Source organism: Myotis lucifugus, unplaced genomic scaffold, assembly GCF_000147115.1.
Source record: "Myotis lucifugus unplaced genomic scaffold, Myoluc2.0 scaffold_11, whole genome shotgun sequence".
Taxonomy (NCBI): domain Eukaryota; kingdom Metazoa; phylum Chordata; class Mammalia; order Chiroptera; family Vespertilionidae; genus Myotis; species Myotis lucifugus.
In genome coordinates this window covers 7,529,364-7,549,255 of record NW_005871059.1, presented here as the reverse complement: position 1 = coordinate 7,549,255, position 19,892 = coordinate 7,529,364, and the positions used below count along the sequence as shown (strand labels likewise).

At 40.8% G+C, this 19,892-nt stretch overlaps 1 protein-coding gene across 5 annotated transcripts; it reads right to left on the bottom strand.

Moving 5' to 3' along the window:
- Positions 1-2,461: 2,461 nt before the first annotated feature.
- Positions 2,462-19,884, bottom strand: ADAT2 (adenosine deaminase, tRNA specific 2). Of its 5 annotated transcripts, none has more exons than XR_002828127.1 (7): positions 19,651-19,884; positions 10,783-10,887; positions 8,001-8,151; positions 6,488-6,594; positions 5,021-5,063; positions 4,322-4,394; positions 4,146-4,208 (listed from the first exon to the last, which is right to left on the bottom strand). XR_002828127.1 is itself a non-coding variant. In XM_006084404.3 (6 exons), the coding sequence occupies exons 1-6, from the start codon at positions 19,822-19,824 to the stop codon at positions 4,165-4,167; spliced, it is 654 nt and encodes a 217-aa protein (XP_006084466.2). In that variant the 5' UTR covers positions 19,825-19,883; the 3' UTR covers positions 2,462-4,164. The 5 variants fall into 5 exon arrangements, 1 of the variants encoding a protein (XP_006084466.2); XR_002828126.1 differs by lacking the exon at positions 5,021-5,063 and adding an exon at positions 6,188-6,309 and having other exon boundaries at positions 4,150-4,208; XM_006084404.3 differs by lacking the exon at positions 5,021-5,063 and having other exon boundaries at positions 2,462-4,208; positions 19,651-19,883.
- Between the last annotated feature and the right edge of the window lie 8 nt (positions 19,885-19,892).

Here is a 19,892-nt window from a genome sequence, read left to right as displayed (position 1 = left end):
TCCAGAAACATCTTAGGCCTATTTTCCCAAACTCTATTTTTATCAGATATAATTAAGTTGATATAATTATTAGTTTTGCTGAGGCGGTCAAGAGAGAAAGAACTAATTTCTGATACTTCTTTCAATTTTTTATTAAGACATCCCTCTTTAAAACTGTCTTATTAGGGAATTTTGTAAATTTTGGCAAACATAATAAAAAATAAAGCATACAATCGAATAGTTTAACAGTTGCTTTGAAATTTATGTCATTAATTTTCTTCCCTTCCTTTCTGCCAATGTCAAATACACTTAAAAAACAATGTAACTGTTTCCCAATCCAAACTGTTTATTCATTGAAAATGAAAAAAATAAAAAACACACAATCTATAAAAATAAAAGTGTAATATGCAAATCGACTGAACAGCAGAACGACCGTCCAGAAAACCACAACCATGCTATGACACACACTGGCGCCAGGCCAGCCAAGGCAGGTGAGATGCGATTGGTGGGGGCGGGGGGGTGCCATTGCCCCACAATCGCCCCACAGAGGGAAGCCCAGGCCACTGGCCAGCGGGGCGATCAATCAGGGGGCTCCGCAATCTCCTTAAAGAGGGAGGCCCAGGCTACCCTCTGTGTGGCGATCGATGGGGGGGGGGGAGGGGGAGGCTGCAAGGCAGCTGGGGCTCCTAAGGCCTACCCTTGCACAAATTTCATGCATCGGGCCTCTAGTAATTATATAGTGTAGCATCAGATAAAATCTTCACCAGGTGAAGGAAGATGGCTTTTGGGTACCTCCAGATATGACACTCTGAGAACATAACCTCACCTAGAAGGCATAACCTGAATCTAATCATGACTAAACCCTATTATGAAGGAAAAAAGGAAAAGTTGGGGCAGATGGACTGTATGATTTTTTTAAATGTCCTAAAAAACAGAGAGGCCATGGAAATGTTCAACTAAAAGAAACTAAAGACACATGAGACACATGATATTGGACCCCAGAATGATCTAACATTGCAGGGGAGAGTAGGGGGTGGCATAGTAGATAAAAGTAATCTATCAATGTGATTATATAAGAGAATATCCTATGCTTAGGAAATACTGAAACATTTCAGGGTAAAGGACCGGGATGTATGATGCATGTAATTTTGTACCAAATGGTTCAGAAAAACCATTATATATCAATAGAGAAAGAAGAAAGCGAGCAAATAATAAAGCTAAAGGTGTAAAATGTTAACAATAGGTTTGAAGAATAAGGGATACATAGGTATTTTTGCAACTTTGCTATCATTTGAAATTATTTCCAAACAGAGAATTTAAGGAAAAATGAACAGTTCTTGCCTACATTGGCTGTCTAATATGTCTCCATGATATTCCAAATACAACACAGGAAGTGATGCTTGCGCCAAGTAACATGAAAGTGCAAAGATATTTTAACATGATCTCTTATCAGTGATTGAAGCCTGCCAGAGCATTATATACCACCCATTCTCAGCAGAGTCCATTGCAAAAACCAGTAAACATTGGATACTCTAGCAACATATATGCAATCACTTGCCAGTAATCTCTCTAAATAGGGTAGAAATTCTAAAACCTTTTTGCATCCCACAACTTCCAGAATTATCTCATACACAAAGCAAGTCTCTCAGCTAGTCTCTTAGATAGTCACTATCAGTATCGATCATTTGGAGTCAATCTTTTTAACTGGAGCATCTTAATATTTTAAGCCATGTCTAAGTAGCTGGAGAATGTAGTACTCAGAAAGCAGGATCGCCTCATCAGATATCCACAACTCCTCCCCACCACCTCGAAATTGCCGTCAGAATTCCTCAGCCTTAATGTCTATGACCCCATAATGGTCCTATACCAGCACAGGAGGTGCCAACCTCCAATCTGCAATACACCATTTATACTGACCCCCCCCCCCCCCAAATAATAATAATTAGGCAGGGAACTGTGTCTAAGACCAAAAATTTAGGAGACTTTTCTAAGTCAGTCACTGGGTAATTAAAAAGGTCATAACCAAAATTAAAATTTTCAGCCATGCTTAAGAATTAGAAAATACCCACTCTCCAAAACACAACAAAACCAGAACATATATATATTGGTAAGTCTTTTCTATTCTTTCCTGTTTATAGTTTTACTACTTTCTAGATCCTTTTAGTAGTGACTATCTCTGAGCTAAAATAGCCACATACCATTTTTGGTTTTGGCTTTTTACCCTAGATATTCTCTTTATTGCTCATTTCCCCCAAAATTCCAATTAATAATTCTATTTAACACTTGTTTACTAAGAACCTACTTGGCATACGATGCTTAACCAGAAATACTGGGTGGTATTCTCTGGAGGAAAGATTCCAAGTTTTTTTGTCTGCAAATAATCCTCCAGAAAATGATATGAAGACAATAAGTGCAATGACGTCTGCTTGCCGAAAAGCACAAGGAGCCAGAAATGAATTATGACCGACTACAAATAGGAATAAACTAGTCAAAGCACTAAAATTTAACGAGAGGATAATCTTAAAAGAAGGGGAAATTGAAGAGAAGTTACATGTAACATAGATTTAAAATCATGCTTATTCTTCTCCATAAAACTCAAATGCAGTTAAAAACGCACACGTACAAAATAGAGCAATTATAAATCCTCTGAAGCATGTCACTGTGATTAGCTGCTTCTCTCAGCAACATAAAAAGACTTTCACAATTACTTTCCAGCCTGTAATGTAATTCAAAACAAACAAGTCAGAGACATCGCTCAAATGGCAGAACCAACAATACAGATGCTTTGTATCAAGGAAATGAACCCACTGAAGAAATGCAACTGAGGAGCTGCTGTCCAGGGCCTGGAGCCGGGCTTCCGGTAGAACGTGGAGGCCCCCTTCTGGGCAGATGAGGAGCACTGCAGCCCAGCTCTGAGCACTGCAGCCCAGCTCTGCAGCACCCCACGCCAGTCAGCGCGAATATCTGGGAGTGCCTGCTGTGGATACCCTTTCCAGTGCTGTGTTCACACTGTACAATTTCAGACTTTAAATTCTAAATCTGAATTTTTATAAAAAGAAAGAACTGTATACGATTTCAGATCAAAGTAACCATTCTATTTAATTGTGCACCAGCCCTAGCTGGTTTGGCTCACTGGATAGAGCGTCGGCCTGGGGACTGAAGAGTCCCGGGTTCGATTCCGGTCAAGGGAATGTACCTTGGTTGCAGGCACAACCCCAGTAGGGGGTGTGCAGGAGGCAGCTTATCGATGCTTCTCTCTCATCGATGTTTCTGACTCTCTATCCCTCTCCCTTCCTCTCTGTAAAAAATCAATAAAATATATATTTTTTAAAAATGATTGTGCATCCAGCATTCCCACCACCAATGGCATGCCCATTCTTTTTGCCTAATCTGGACCACCCTCTCACATGCTGTATAATCTATTCTGCTTAGTATCTGTCTCCCCTGCTAGAACATAAGCTCCATGAGGGCAGGATGCTTTGTTTTGTTCACTGATTCCCAATACAGTTGCTCAATAACAAAGAAGGGATTGTCCCCTTTATGCTTTTATCTTCTATTTTTAACATTATCCATCTTCAAAAAAGGCACAAATACGGTTTTATTTTAGCAATATGTTGCAATTTAAAATGACACTTAAGCACTTGTTTTAGAATATGCATTTTCTCTAAATGCTTTATAAAGGCAAAAATCTGTTCAAAAGACCATATAATCATGGTCTACAGGTATGCAACGTAGACAATTTCCAAGAACGTCACGGGCCCCCAACACTCTGGGAGAACATGGTGGCTGCAAAGAATGAAGAATGCAATTCTGCAATGCCAGGCGTGGGGCAGGGGTCCGCAGTGGCACAGCCCGGTGCAGACACGCCAGGTAATTGCACCTGCAGGTACCTGCTCTGACAGCACTGTCCTGAACTGGTGATGCTTTTGGCAAGAAGTGCATTGTCCTGCTTATTAATTTCTAAAACCTCAAGCTTTTACTTTCCAGCTTGTGGAAAAACTAATTAATAGTTTATTGCAATTGTCAGACTTTGTCAAAGTGTTCATTTGTTCCTTTAACAGAGGAAATGATGAGAGACCATTTTTCCCACAGGTTAAGGACGATATATAACATCTGATTCAATGATGTCACCAGCATTCAGGCAAGAATTTCATCCAGGGGCATTAGTCCTTTGTTAGAACAAACTCAGGATCTCTGACACTCCTTTTTCCGAACCTTTGATTTTGGTGCTGTGAGAAGGACAGAAAAGAAAAAGAGAAGGTGAAGAGGCAGGCCGTGTCAGACTCTCTTTGTCCTGATTTGTTTGAAGTGAGGTACTTTATATACAGTAGGGAACACTGACCGTTTGGATTTTCTTGTTTGTAGAAGTTCTTTAACATTTCCACTGCTTCCTCAGCCCGATACCCCGGAATGCACTGATGAAAAGAGAAAGTTCAGAATGAGCAGAGGCCTATGATAATGTGTGTTGTGTTCCATAAAAAAAAGGCAATATATACATAATTACATAAAAAGATCATGTTAATACACTTTGTGGATATTAGTAACACGGGAAGCATGTTTCCAAATGAATAGCTATCTGGCCTGTCAAATATCACTCTCAATCAAATAATTATTATTTCTCAATTAACTACTATTGAAGTTATGAACTATGTGATCTTGGGTAAGATTCTTAAAGTCTCTATGCCTCAGTTTCCTCATATGTAAAATGTATTTAATTATAGCAATTTAACCCAGAAGGATTTGTGAGGATTCAATAAAATTAAATAAAATCATGCCTGTCAAGTACTTAGCACATCATAAGGGCTCATTAAGCATTAATTATTTTTATCTGCTCTTATTTACTGTGGCCCATTAAGTGTTTGATACTATAGAGCTATGGTTGGCTGTCCACAGCTAAAAATGGTTAGCTAAAAAGGGGTTTTATATTTTTAAAGTGTTAAAGAAATAAGAATATGCGAGAGAGACATAAATGGTGCACAAAGATTAAAATATTTACTATCAGGCTCCTTACAGGGGAAAAAAATTGTCAATCCTTACTTACTATAGAGGATTTTTTAAGTGTTCACTTTGTGCTATCTTGGTACCTAATTGGGAGAAAAGAACAACATGGAAGAAAGCGAAATTGTGGTAACGTAAGGATCTGAAACTTGAACTTGCCTTAATGATAGAGAACATTTAAAGAGACTAAACAGAGCATATTAGGGAAAGAATAAGAACAAGCTTGGGTTGTATGTGAGGAAACCAGCTGATGGGGCAGGGGCGATTATTAAGGGAGTATAAGGAAAGAAATTAGAGATAAAACAAAGTAAAAATATATAGGGCTTTGAAAGCTTGTCGCAGGAGTTTGAACTTGATACATTGCACCCTTCTGAGATGCATGAAAGGATAAGAGCAGAAACTTCAGGGAGGCCCGCCTGGAGGCAGCATACAGGACAGGAGGGACCCAGCGAGCAGCAGCACAGGGGGCTGGCAGGCTCGGTCTGCTGCTCAAAATGAGTCCCTTTCTCCTGTGCCTACAGAGGCTGCATAAACCTTCCCCATCAAAACAAATAACCTCCTACGAGTTCAATACATTTAGATTCCACATATAAGTGAAATCCTGCAGTATTTATCTTTTTCTGTCTGACTTTGGATAATACCCTAGATATACTACAGTTGCTATGAGAGTAGAGTTTAAATGTTCTCACCAGAGCAATAATTACAACATGGTAACTATGTGAGGTGAAGGATGTGTTAACTCACCTTATTTTGGTAAACTTGTCACAATATATACATGTATCAAATCATCATGTTTTACAGCTTCAACTTACACAACGCTAGATGTCAACAATAGCTCAATAAAGCTGGGGAAAACAGCCCAATGACCTTCCTTCTACCCTGCGCCCAGGCAAGCTGCTCCCCCGCTGCTCCCTGAGAATTTTTCAGAATCATGGCCTTCACTTTGGGGGCTCTCATTTCCTCTTCAACCTCACCCTCGCTGGCCTGTGCCCCCAGGACTCCACTGGAACTACCCGCTCAGACATCAAGGGCAGGGAAAATATAAAAATACAGGTATTGATTGCTACGCACCAAAAATAGTATGCGGCAATCGAGCAAAATTATTGAATTTGTGCAAAAACACTGTGTTTATGGTAAACAGCATCTACTGTCACTGTCAGAGGCCAAGCTTCACACAAACTTGGTAGAGCAGGGAGCTGGGAACACTCACGGAGTGAAAACGCCAACAGCGGCAGTGTCCTCGGGCATGCCTCCCAGCCTGGGCGAAAGTTGTCAGAAGATCCCTCGGAAGGCTGGGCACTCTCCTCCAGCAGAGGTTCGGTTGATTCTGAGCTGGGCACGCACCCGGAAATGACTGCCTGTCACTCACACTGAACTCGACCAGCAGTCCTGAGAGCCTGTCTAGTTCTATCATGGTTTCTGGTATACCCACCACATGCTCACCATCCACAAGCCCATGATGAGATCAAAGTCATCAGAAAGAAAGAAAAAGCGTAACAGTTCATGTTACCTGAAACGGTCTCCCAGTATTTGGTAAATCAGCAGAGGCAATATCTAGAACAGAGCCACAACCACCAAAACGTTCATTCTGACAGCCATACACAACCAGCGGGATTTATGTGAGAGAATTAAGGTCCTACAGAGAATGTGCAGTTCAAGACAAAACTAGGATTTACACAGGACATTCTGGAGAGGAACGCTCATGCTACTCTTAAAAACAACTTAGCTTGGGCTTAAGCTTAAACATCATACAATGCAGTTACACAAAAGAGGTTTAAAGGATTTAGAAATTAATATCTCACAATTGCAAAGAGAATGAAAACTAAATATGTCACTGGCAAATGTTCAGTTTGGTGTTCTCTCTGGTTTTTCCTAAATCAGTTGTTTTGGAATCATTAGAGAATCAGAGCCAACAAAGAGGCAGGAATTTAATCCAGAGATTTTCACCTTGTAAAGATAACATATGGTTACCTGTGATTTCCCCAAATAAAGTATGTCCTGTGGCCCCGTACAAAACGGGCTAAAGCTGAACCACTCTGTACAGCAGGATGGGGACAGAATCCTGTTGACCATAACTGGCCTCTTTATCAAGATTGCACATTTTATCAGACTCAAAACCCTCTGTATTTTTTTTTAAGTGATCAAATGTTTCACCCATACACAGTAAAATATGTAGATAAAAACATGCAAGTGTGAAACTGAGTTTTAAATTATTACATACATTTTTTAAATCTTTAGAGACTAACTTGCAGCACTCAATATGTGTCACTTACTCTATGAAATACAAAGAGCTGTAACCATCAATTTTCCATTTATTTACAATGATATCATAATGTATTGGTTTGTTCTTTAATTTGTATTGACTTCTGACAAAATTTGCCATATATCATAATAGGTATTTATAGCAAAAGTAAATGAATAAAAACCTATAAATGGCCCTAGGTGGTTTGGCAAGGTGGATAGAGTATTGGCCTGCGGACTGAAGGGTCCAGGTTGGATTCCAGTCAAGGGCACATGCCTGGGTTGCTGGCTCCATCCCCATTAGAGGGCATGCAGGAGGCAGCCAATCAATGTTTCTCTCTCATCATTGATGTGTCCATCTCTCTTTCTCTCCCTTCCTCTCTGAAATCAATAAAAATATTTTTTAATTAAAAAAACCCACAAATATATAAACGGAGAAAGAAAATTTTTAAATCATCAAAATCTATTACCCAAAGGAAAGCCTTAGGTGCATTTTTTTTTCAGACCTTTCCTTATGTAGTTTTATCCTATTTTAACTTAAATTATGATTTATTCTTCTATTACAGTTCAAATTAGTGCTAAGCTTTTCTATCTCTAGCTTATATACTAGTTACATGCTTATAGACATTTTTTAAAAAGGTTATTTTACTATTTAAAAAACTTTCTAAAGCTTTTTGGCCTTCACCTCCTAGAATTTGTTTCGTAAGTCTCTGTAGGGACAGGTTACCTGTCCGGCCACTTTCAAGTTCACAGGAAGGGTACAGACATTAGCCCAAGGATACTCATGAGGCGGAGGGCAGCTGCGCACATGATGCATGGCTCCACCGTGACGTACAGCACCGTGCGCTCGAACACCGCCGAGGGGCTCCGGCCGCTCCCCCGGCACCAGGCTAGGGCCTGGTCGATGGCCACCATTTCTGCATGTCGAGTAGCCTGAAAAGAGAGAGGAGCTTGCCTTGACAATGTTTGCTACACGTAACTGTATTCTGCAAATATTCAAAAATAAATACCGAAAAAATTGGGCCTCCTGTTTCTGCCAACGTCTTAAAGAATGGAGGTTTCAGGGCACCCTTAGCAGTTGACAACATAGTCCCCAGGTCAAGTACCGTAACATCACCCCCCAAAAATAAATTAATTAAAAAAAAATAACATCACCAATAAAGACATTTCTAAAAGATGTGTCTAAAAAAAAAATGATCCTAGTATTTCTGAATATTTTAGGGAAAGCTTGAAACTTTCATAAGAATGTGCTCCAGTTTCAAATGTTTTCAAGGTTGTCACTGACTTCACTCTAAGCAAATCTACATTTAGTTTTTACTGAATGTCTCGCATTTTCTTTGGGATAAGATTTTATATACTGGCAGATTTTTGGTATAGCTCTCAGATACCTCATGTAAGCAGTAGAATACAGGAGAAATCACACAGCACTTGGAATCAACCACGTCTAAATATGAATCCTTACTGTGACATTACTAATTATGTGGCCTTGAGCAAGTTACATATCTTCTCTAAGTCTTGGTTTACCGATAGGTAAAATGGGGTACAATGGTCTCTATACCTCTCAAAGCAATCTGAATTATGGGAAGCACATGCTGTATAATGCTATAATATACTCTGCTATGCAATAATTATTTATAACTAGAGGCCTGGTGTATGAATTCGTGCATGGGTGGGGTTCCTAGGCCTGACCAGTGATCGAGGCCGTCTCGCCTAGTCCCAATCAGGGCCGGCCGGCTGGGAGGAGGGACTGCAGGAGGTTGGCTGGCCGCAGGAGATTGCTGTGGGAGTACACTGATCACCCGGACGGCCAGGGGGACAGACTATGGGAGGTTGGCTGTGGGAGCACACTGACCACCAGGGGGCAGCTCCTGCATTGAGTGTCTGCCCCCTGGTGGTCAGTGTGTGTCATAGTGACAGGTCGACCGGTTGTTCGGTGGACTGGTCACTTAAGCTTTTATTTATATATATATATATATATACTCATGATCATCACATTTATCAACAAACTTATATTGAGTGTTATCTATGTCCAAGCCACTGTGCTAAATTCTGTGTGGAATAAAAACTCTCTGTCCTCAACAAGACTAAAGTCTGATAGGGTAAACAGAAAGTTGCTCATCTACCTGTGACCAAGGACAGGGTGTGAAAAATGCTGGCACAATGGCCCAAGTACCATGAAAGCCAGGATTATAAACTCAGAGTCAGAAGGGATTTTAGAAAAGAGGTTCCCAAACCTGGAGGCATACCAGAACCCATCGGGGAGCTTGAAAAAGTTTCCCTAACTTGAGTGCTTTTTATAAATCAGATTCAGAATGACTAAATCAAATCTCCCCATAGTTCTCAATAAGTAATTGTTGGAATGGATCATATTAAGCAACTTCCTCTTTTATGGCAGAAGAACCAGAAGCTAAGACAGAACGTATTAAAGCCGCACAATGGAACAGGTGATGACGGTGGTAACAGGGGAGTGGAGGTGGCATTAAAGCCAAAGTAGGACTCAGGTCTCCTCATTTAGGGTCAGGAGTCTTTCTATACTGGGATTATAGGGTATCTAGTATAGGACACAGAATACCAAAAAAATCCAGGTTAATTTCAAAGTAAAGAAGAAACACATGTCATGGACCGTAAGATGGATATTGTTAGGACATTCAAAGTTCTTATGTTAAAGATACTGTGCCAAATAAATCACAAAATACAAATGGGGAGATATGATAATTATCTAAAATACAAAATTCTACTCCCAAATATAGTATCTAATTGCTGTATTATGTTTATTACTTATCTCATGGGTATTTTGACACCCACATAACTGCTTTGGGAATCTGTGTTCCCACTTTGCATGTGTTTTGCTAAGTCTCCGTTTTGTCTTTGATAGATAAGATGGATGAACCTGAAAGTCCACATAGCACTAGCACCAACACCAGCTTATTCCCTGGCTGGCAAGGTCACACAACAAGGTCAAAGTCTGTGAGAGTGGGCTTCTGCTCTCCTTGAGTCCACCGGGTACTTCTTATAATCATAAAATCTGACACTTCATCTATAGTTACTGGGACACACTGTTGTGATACCACATTCAAGAAGGGCTGCCTTAATTCATGAACTTCCCACCCTAGCCACAATGAATGAAAAGTCTCACAACCTAGTAAAGTGTACATACTCCATGTAGTGGAGACTTCATCCCACTGAATTATATGAAATAGAAATAGCTTCTTTACACATCCTTTTAGAGCTACTAAAGAATGCGATATGAGTTAAAGAGAGATGTTTTATAAAGTGAAATTTTCCTATATTAGCTTTGCTTAAAATGGAGAAGACTCATTTCTTCTACACTGACATACCAATGTAATAAAATTGCCTCTTAGTTTTTCACTCAAGTGTTAAAGTCAACATGTGTCACTTTTAGAATCAGAAAAAAAAAAGGCATTCAAAAAAAGAGATGTTTAGGGAAACTACCCTTCCACTGATACCTTATTGGACTCTACAGAGACCCATCGTCTCACCAGCTGTGATAACTGCATCCACTTTTACTGTCACTGCCCTGTATATGCAATTATACTCACGTACATTTTTGGTTTGGTTAACTTCATTCCTTCCTTTCCCCACAACTTCATTGTTGTAGACCATAAGGCAGCCAACAGGAACTTCAATATTTTCTAGGGCTTCTTTGGCCTGAAAAACAAAGTGGAAAATCTAAGATGTAATGTTCAATACTTGAAAGGACTACAGGAAAGAAATAGGTGTCCATATGGAGGGAGATCAGGAACAAATCCCTTCATAGGTCCTGAGCCCCTGATGTATTTTTCCTCATTGGAAGCAGAGGTGATCAAAAGACTTATTGACTCTTGTTCTTAACACATTGTTTGCGGGTAGTTTTTATGTCCCGCGCTCTACTACACTGGTAGAACGTATAAATACGTAAAACGTATAAAGACTTATTGACTCTTGTTCTTAAATTTCCAGGGTCTATGCACCTTTTCAGAGAGAGTATATATATATATATATTTGCAAAGAGGTAGAAGAATAAATGATATAAATCCTTTCTTAAAAATCTTTCCTTGTTGAAATTCTACTTGCTTAATTTTGTTCTCCAAAAAGGACAGAAAATATCCTCTAGCGTTCCAGTAACATACAGGTGATTTCTGCTCTAAGGGAGACAAGGAAAGCTGAGGAGCACTCTAGGGGAAAATGGCTCAACCACCTTGGAGAAATTTTGGAAGTTTCCTTTAAAAGTAAACAAAGGTATCGCCTATGGACAAATTCTACTCCTGAGTGTTTCTTTAAGAAAAGGGATTGTATATCTACCAAAAAAAAACAACAGCAAAAGAATGGTCATAATAGATTGATTCGCAATAGCCCAAATCTGGAAATAGCACAGGTGTCCATCAACAAAGGAATGGATGAACCACCTGTGGTCTACGCACACAGTGGCATACAACCCAGCAATAAAAAGGAATGAAGTGCTGATACACACATCAACACACATGAGTCTCAGACATGCTGGATAAAAGAAGTTCAACACAAAGCAGAGGATGGCCCCCATGAGAAGTACTCGACTAGACAAAACTAAACTACAATGAGAGAAATTGGAGCGGTGGTTGCCTCCTGGAAAGGGATGTGTAGATTGATCGGTTGGAAAGGGACATAAGGAAATTGGGTTACACAGATGCTTACATCTCTCAAAACTGAATGAACAATGCCTTTAAGACCTATGCATTTCACTGCATGTAAAGTACACCCCAAATGAAAAATAAGCTGAGGAACAACTCCTCCACCACCATCCTGGGAATGGCAAACTAATTATTCTATTTGCAAAGTCTCCCCTCTATCACCAGCTGCCATTTTACTTCTAGCCCTTCTGCTGAGTGAACCACTGTAGCTCCAGGGCCCAGGACAGTAAAGAATACATTTTGGGGGCAGAGAACGGAAGCAGGCAGGTCTTATCTGGGAATGTCCTGATAATGCCACTGAGGGAGAATAAAGGAAGAGTGCAACCCTTTAGATTTCCATCTCAGTACAGTTAAAAGAATCCAAGGACAGCTGTTCCAGGAAAGGCACGGCATTTCTAATTTTGGCAGGCCAGAAGACACTTTAGAAGACTAGATTCCCATGTAAGTGTAGGGAGGGCATACACACACACACACCATAGGCACATGTACTGAAAAGTTGAAGGCACTGCTGAAAACAGTGTTCTGTCTCCTGCACTAGCCTCTTACTTCCAGCTATACTTTATTTATAATAGCAATAACTTCTTTTCATAATGTTAACATGGGCTCCTTAGCTACTTCAAGCATGCTCAACTGACACTTTTCATTTGGCCAAAAGAGGAAAAAGGAGAGGTACATAGTAGTGTGTGAACTGAACCTCTCCTTTCCCCTCTGGAGTGGTGGGGTAGGGCTGGGGCATGGTGAGACGTAAATGGCAGTATATAAAGCAGTAAGACTACATCCTTCAGAACTGTGTCACGAACTACCCCCTGGCTAATCTTATCCCTGTAAAAACAGTGAAAGCATGCCAAGTTTGAAAGTTTAAAGCCAGGAGAAGGACTGACAGCAGGGAGGATGGTGATGCTAAGTGTCAGTGCAGTTAAGGCAATCATCACACAAAGGTGCAACTGTTGGGGTCCAGCCCCAGCAGGTCCAGGGGTTCCCAAAGGTATGGACGGAGTCGGCGAAGAAGGAATGACATGGAGACAGCGTTCAGTTGATCAGCATAGCGAGGTTCTTTTTTTTTGTCCTCTTACATCTGTATTTATACCATTTGATCCTATAAGCATGCCTCTACAATCACATCATAGTATGTTTGTTTTGGGTAACCTTCTACAGTTCCTTGTTTCATTTCCATAGTTTCTTATCTGACCTTTGCCAAAAATCCTGTCTCTATCTAGTTCTGTTGATTTTAATCTTGTCTAGGTTAATCTCTGTGTTCCATTACAAGGGCTATTCCAAGGTCACTGCTCTACTGATAAGCTACAAGGAAGTGACTGAAAGAGATTATCCTACCCAGTAAAGGTTATGTCCTCCCAGCCCCGCTGCTTGCCTTCCCTGGGACTGCCCTGTGTTGGTGGGTCTCCAGGGGTATAGGCTTTGGTGCTTTCCCTGGTGGGCAGACCCCTGGGGATGTGGGCCCAACAAGTCCCAAATTTATTGCCATCAGTCTTAGTCCTGTTAATCCCTAACTCCAGGAAAAATCCTCACCTGGGGAAACAACCTTTCTCGGGGAGGTGGTCCTGTTTAAAACACATAGCACTAAGAGGGGGAGCAAACATATGCCATATATGCCAGGTCCCTTGAAACATAAGCTGTGCAGATGTTTCTTCCCTGCAGCGACTGTGTCAGGCAGCAAGGGTGGACAGCTTCCGGCATGCAACTTTTAATTTTTTAGAGAGAGAGAAACATCAATTTGTTGTCCCACTTATTTATGCATTCGTTGGTTGATTCTTGTATATGCCCTGACTGGGGATCAAACCCCCAACCTTGTCATATCAGGATGATGCTCTAATCAACTGAGCTACCCAGCCAGGGCCAATATTGTAATTTCAAATAGCTTAGAATTACACATAACCCCAGTACACATGAGAGATGAATCATTTATATGTTCAAAAAATATGAATCATTTATTTGTTGAGGATCTTGAGAAAAGGAAATTATCCTGATGCAATCACAAGTGTCCTTGTAAGAGAGCGGCACAGAGAGATTTGACCCAGAAAGCAGAAAATAATGTGACGATGGAAGCAGAGAGAAAGATTTGAAGATGCAACAGCTGGCTTTGAAGAGGGAGGAAGTGGCCATGAGCCAAGCAAGGAATGTCCCTCTAGAAGTGATTTTCAACTGGTGTGCCGCAAGAATTTTTAAAACATGCAATACCTGACTAGTAAGGGGCATTGACCTCTTTTCCCTCAGACTGTCAAGTAGAAAAATGACAACAGCCAATACAATAGCTGTCTAGTGTGAACAAAGCAAAATTTTACCAATTTTTGTGTGCTCCAGAATTTTAGTAATTAGTTTGTGTGCCATGATATGAAAAAGGCTAAAAATCACTGCTCTAGAACAAGCATGTCAAACTCGAGGCCCGTGGGCCACATGCGGCCCACAACAAATATTTCTGTGGCCCAGCCAATATAACAGTGTAAGAAAGGTTTTAATAAAAATTTCATAACTTAATTTTTACAACATCCTGTTATACATAATTATTAATAACGAACTACAACATTCTCTAATGACTGGTTACTATCATCATGTTGCATTCATTTCCCTTAAGCGCCTTATGCGCAGGCACACCATTTCTCTCTAATACTAGCAGCGAATATTTTAGCAGCCGATTGCCACAGCATTAGTCTTGTAATGACTTGTTTGGTGTGCGCAACAGGAAATATTTCGCTTTTGGAGAAAAAGAAAAATAGGTTTATTTGTGTTGCGCTAATTAACTTGTGCAGTTATTCAGTGTCTGGTAAGTTAATGTTCAAGAAAAAAATATTAATTTTTATTAAAATGTTCTATTACTTTATGTTAATGATTACTCATTTATTTCAGCCCTTTGTATTCAGCATGTCTCTATCGAAATAAACCTACCTTTCTATGAAAATTGAAGCTTTTGTTTTTTTGCGGCCCACCTAAACTTAAACCTTGTTTATTTGGCCAATGTTAGCCTTTGAGTTTGACATGCTTGCTCTCTAGAATCTGGAAAAGCCCAGGAAATATGTCCTCTAGAGCCTCCAGAGGGCGCTCAGCCCTATTGAAACATTGGTGGCCCAGAGAAACTGCTGACTCCTGGCCTGCAGAAAAACAAGAGAATAAACTTACGGTTTTATGCCACCAAGTTTGTGGCAATTTGTTACAAAGCCATAGGAAACTAATACCCCCTTAAGAGGAATAAAAGACAAACTAAAACTGGAAGGAGATATTTGCAAACCGCATACTGAACAAAGATCTCGTATGTAGACTCTCAAAAATTAAACAAGAAACTCCAAACAAGCCCCTTAAAAAATGGGCAAAATATATTAACAGACATTTGGCCAAAGAAGGCATACAAATGGCAAATAAGTACATGAAAAAATGTCGACAACATTAGCCATTAGGAAAATGCAAATTAAAACCACAATGAGATGGTATTACATACCTATCAGAGTGGCTCAAATGAAAAGTTAAAAACACCAAATGTTGGGAAGGCTATGGAGAAACAGGATCACTCATACACTGCTGGTAGGAATGTAAAATGGTACAGCCACTCTGAAAAACAGTTGGGCAGTTTCTTAAAAAACTAAATATGCCCTTAACACATAACCCAGCAATTGCACTCTTGCACATATAGTTAGCCAGGAAAATGAAATCTTAGGCTCATACGATACATAATTTCATATATAGACACGAATGTTCGTAGAAGTTTTATTCATAACAGCCAAAAACTGGAAATGACCCAAACATCCTTCAGTGGGGGAATGCTGAGACAAACTCCGGTACATCCATACCATGGAAAAACTACACGGCAATAAAAAGGAATGAACTATTGACTGACTCGACAACTTGGATGAATCTCAAGGAAATTATGTTGAATGGAAAAAAAATCTCAAAAGGTTACATATTCTTGTATGTAACATTCCTGAATGACAAAATTATAGGTATGGGGAACAGATAAGTGGCTGCCTGGGTTTAGGGTTGAGAGTAGATGGTGGCCATAAAAGGGCAGCATCAGGGAACCTGTGGTTATGGAGCAGTTCTGGTGGTAATTAAACAAAACTAGACATGTGACAATATTACACAGAACCACACACACACACACACACACACACACGTGCCTATAAAGCTGAGGCAACCTGAATAAACTCAGACTGCATTGATGTCATCTTCCTGGTTTTGATATTGTACTAGTGTTATATAAAATGCAGGAAACTGGGTAAAGAGTATATGGGCCTTCCCTGGACACTTTTTTGCAACTTCCTGTGAAACTATTACTATTTCAAAATGAAAAGTTAAATTAAAAAAAGGTGGAGCAAATGAGAAGTATCTTGGAATGCAGACTAAGAGATGCCTAGTGAAGCAGGAGGAAAACTGGGAGTGTGTGGTGTTATGAAAGACCTGAGGAAAAAACAGGCCGAGAAAGAAGGGTCAGTGATATGGAGGCAGTTTGGGTAGAAGGTGAAAAGGTTAAGAACCAAAAACCTAGAAGAATAAAGAAAAGTTAGGCTGGCAGGGAGGATAGGTGGAAGTTGGGAGGCTGCCAGTGGCAGGTTGAGGAATTTAAAGGTGGGAGAGGAAAAAAGAGCTTCCGAGTGTCATTAGCACAGTGGTTCTCAACCTTCCTAATGCCGAGACCCTTCAGTACAGTTCCTCATGTTGTGGTGACCCCCAACCATAAAATTATTTTTGTTGCTACTTCATAACTGTAATTTCACTACTGTTATGAATCGTAATGTAAATATCTGATATGCAGGATGTATTCAGGCGACCCCTGTGAAAGGGTTGTTCGACCCCCAAAGGGGTCGCGACCCACAGGTTGAGAACCGCTGCATTAGCAGGAACTGCTGTGGTGTAATCTTTGGATTTTGTTACCTTCTACCTAAGAGTTTTCTGGCTCACTTGTTTTTTTTCTCCAGCTTTTTTCTTTCTTTCTTTCATAGGAATTATATCTGGGGACTCATCAAGAGTCTGTGCAAACTGCAGTCAAACCCCCTTTGAGCATCTGATGAAAGTTATGAACTCTCTCACATGGCATGGAACAGGCACGTGCACATAATGTTGTTATATAGTTTCAGGTTAGGAAGCCCTTTTCTAGACAGATAGCTGGCTCATCTCCTCACCCAAGACAAAGTCCTCTATTTCTTGGCACTTGACAGTAACCCTGCTTTGATCAACCACTCCCTTCCTTTTCACCAGCCCACATTGCTTTTGTTCTTTTTAAAATGCAGTAAGCATCCCAAACTGATCTCACTCACTTGCTCAGGACTGTGTTGCCTGTTATCTGATAGCACTTTATACCTGTCTCTAATTTTGGACCCTGGACATGTTACTTATTAACTTTTGCATTGGTGCATGTTTTACGTTCATCCATTAAAAAGTACGTTCCTGGGAGGCAAGCACCCGATCCTCACACTAGCAAACTTGACTTGCTCACCTTTGCAGCCTTAGTACCTGGCACAAGGCCTAAAACATGGGAAACAATTACAGCACAATTGTTGAAATGGATAAGTATCTGTGCTTGATTTCTTTTTGAATTTTCCTCAGACCTAGCACAATATTATACCAATACCAGACACCCAGAAAATGAATACTACAATCCTATATAATAAAAGACTAATATGCAAATTGTCCCCTCTACCGGGAGCTTGACCAGGGGGCGGGCTGGCCTGCCAACCTCCCGTGTCCCCTCCCCCGGCCCAATAGGCCAGCTGGACCCCACCTGTGCACGAATTCATGCACTGGGCCTCTAGTAATATATAATTGATTTATTCTAGAACACTTGCTTTCTCTCAATAGATAGAACTAGATAGATAGATAGATATTGATAAACACACTCACACACTCCATCTTTCTTTTTTCCTAATTATAAAGTGAGATATGTTCAAGGGGGAAAATTTAGGGGTAAAATATCCACATTAAAAAATAAAACCACTTAGTCATTATTCTGTAACAGAAGATTTTCAAGTTTTTTCTATGCCTGCATATACATGTTTGTAGTTTTTTAAAAAGTCAAATAGATTTATACTGTATATACAGGTTCAGCAGTCCATCTTTTCCATTTAGAAATATACACATTTCCACATGTTAGGTAATATTTTTCAGCACATGATTTTTTTAAGGTTGCACAGTGTTCCTCTGTATTCATTTAACTGTTTGACATTTACACTGTTTCAAATCTCCACTATTACAAACAAGTGAAGAACTTCCCTATACAACCCTAACAGATAGATACTATCTGCCCATTTTATAGAAGGCACGGGGCTGGAAGGTTAAGAATCTTAGTTTGCTGTCAGTGGCCATTCTAGGGTTTGCACATAGGCTAGTCTAATCTCTAAGCTCGTATGTATAGTATAAAATAATTTGTATTCTGTTTACTGGGCTGTAATATAAAATAGATTTTTTTTTTTACTATGATTCACTTTCAAAAAAGCATAAGAAACAAGTTTAGAAGAACATTATGTAACAAATACATAGATGCTGTAATGCCTCATGGCTTAGAGAAAAGTGTTTGGCTGTAATAGTGCATGAATGCAGAGAAAATAATGTGACAAGAGAACAGAGAAGGTGCCGAAAACAGTTTCAGGATTGAATCCCCACTGCCAAGCACAGTGTACTCAAGAAACATCTGTGGAGTGAATGAAGATATAATTATGAATTAACTAGAGGCCCAATGCACGAAATTCATGCAAGAGGCCTTCCTTGCCCCGGCTGCTGGCACCGGCTTCCCTCTGGCACCCAGGACCCAGGCTTCCCGCAGCCCCGGCTTTGTCCAGAAGGTAGTCTGGAAGGATGTCTGGTCTAATTAGCATATTACGCTTTTATTATTATTGATAGGGTGTCCCCCAAAAATGTATACACACAATGCCTGTAGATTCTATTACGTCTTGAAACACTGCCTTTATTTTTTTAAATATATTTTATTAATTTTTTACAGAGAGGAAGGGAGAGGGATAGAGAGTTAGAAACACCGATGAGAGAGAAACATCAATCAGCTGCCTCCTGCACACTCCCTACTGGGTATGTGCCCGTAACCAAGGTACATGCCCTTGACCGGAATCGAACCTGGGACCCTTGAGTCCGCAGGCCGACACTCTATCCACTGAGCCAAACCAGTTAGGGCTGAAACACTGCCTTTATAATTATTCAAAGTGTGTATACATTTTTGGGGGACACCTGTATATATGCCGAATGCACTTTTATCCTTGTTAAAAAGCTGGCTGACACACGTAAGTGTGGGGAAAGCTTGGATTATACACAAATATGATTAGAGCCCTCCTCAATCAACAGTCCAGAGCAAGGGAAGGCAGCAGGATGCATGGGTGCATGCATGGATGGATGGATGGATGGTAGCATATGGCTGGCTATACAGGGGCTTGGTTTATCTACTCTACCAGAAACATCCTCAGTTTCCTTCCTTCTACGGGGTCAAGGGGTCATAAATACAAATAATGTGATTTGGCGGATTTACTAGTGTGTTCACAGTAAAGAAGGGAGCGCTGCACGTATGTGCTAACAGCAGCTGAATGGGGACATTTGGCGCATACTTCATGCCAGCCAAAAAGAAACAATTTCTGTATTTCCTCTTTTCCTTCCCCAGAGCCACTGTGGGAATGGCCTCAAGCCAGCTGTTTACCCAGAGAGCGTGGCGCCAAGAGATTATGGTAACAAGAAAGTACATGGGGCGTTTGCTCCAACGATCAGGCTGGGCAGAGAGCCGGAGAAGTTCCCACCCGCGGCAGCGACCTCCCGGGCTCCTCACCATTTGCATGGCCTCCTCCATCCACTTTTCGATCTCCTCCGCTGACACCGAGCACCCGCCGCCGGTAGCTGGCGTGGATGCCTCCTTCGCCTCCATACCGCGCTGGGGCGGCAGCGAGCTCAGCGCCGGAAGCCGGGGCGCCGAGGGAGCCCCCGCCCGGAACCCGGCGCGCATAGGCTGCGGTTTCCGGGGGGATTCGATCGGCGAGGCACTCGGGAGCGATTTCTGGGCGGACCTGGGTG

Bases quoted from the DNA above. Each gene is read 5' to 3' on its own strand.
- ADAT2 (XM_006084404.3), bottom strand. From the start codon at position 19,824: ATGCGCGCCGGGTTCCGGGCGGGGGCTCCCTCGGCGCCCCGGCTTCCG. The intron at 10,888-19,650 runs GTGAGGAGCCCG...TTTGTTTTTCAG, and splicing joins TGGAGGAGGCCATGCAAATG to GCCAAAGAAGCCCTAGAAAA. The intron at 6,595-8,000 runs GTATCCTTGGGC...ATTCTCTCACAT, and splicing joins AGCTGCCCTCCGCCTCATGA to AAATCCCGCTGGTTGTGTAT.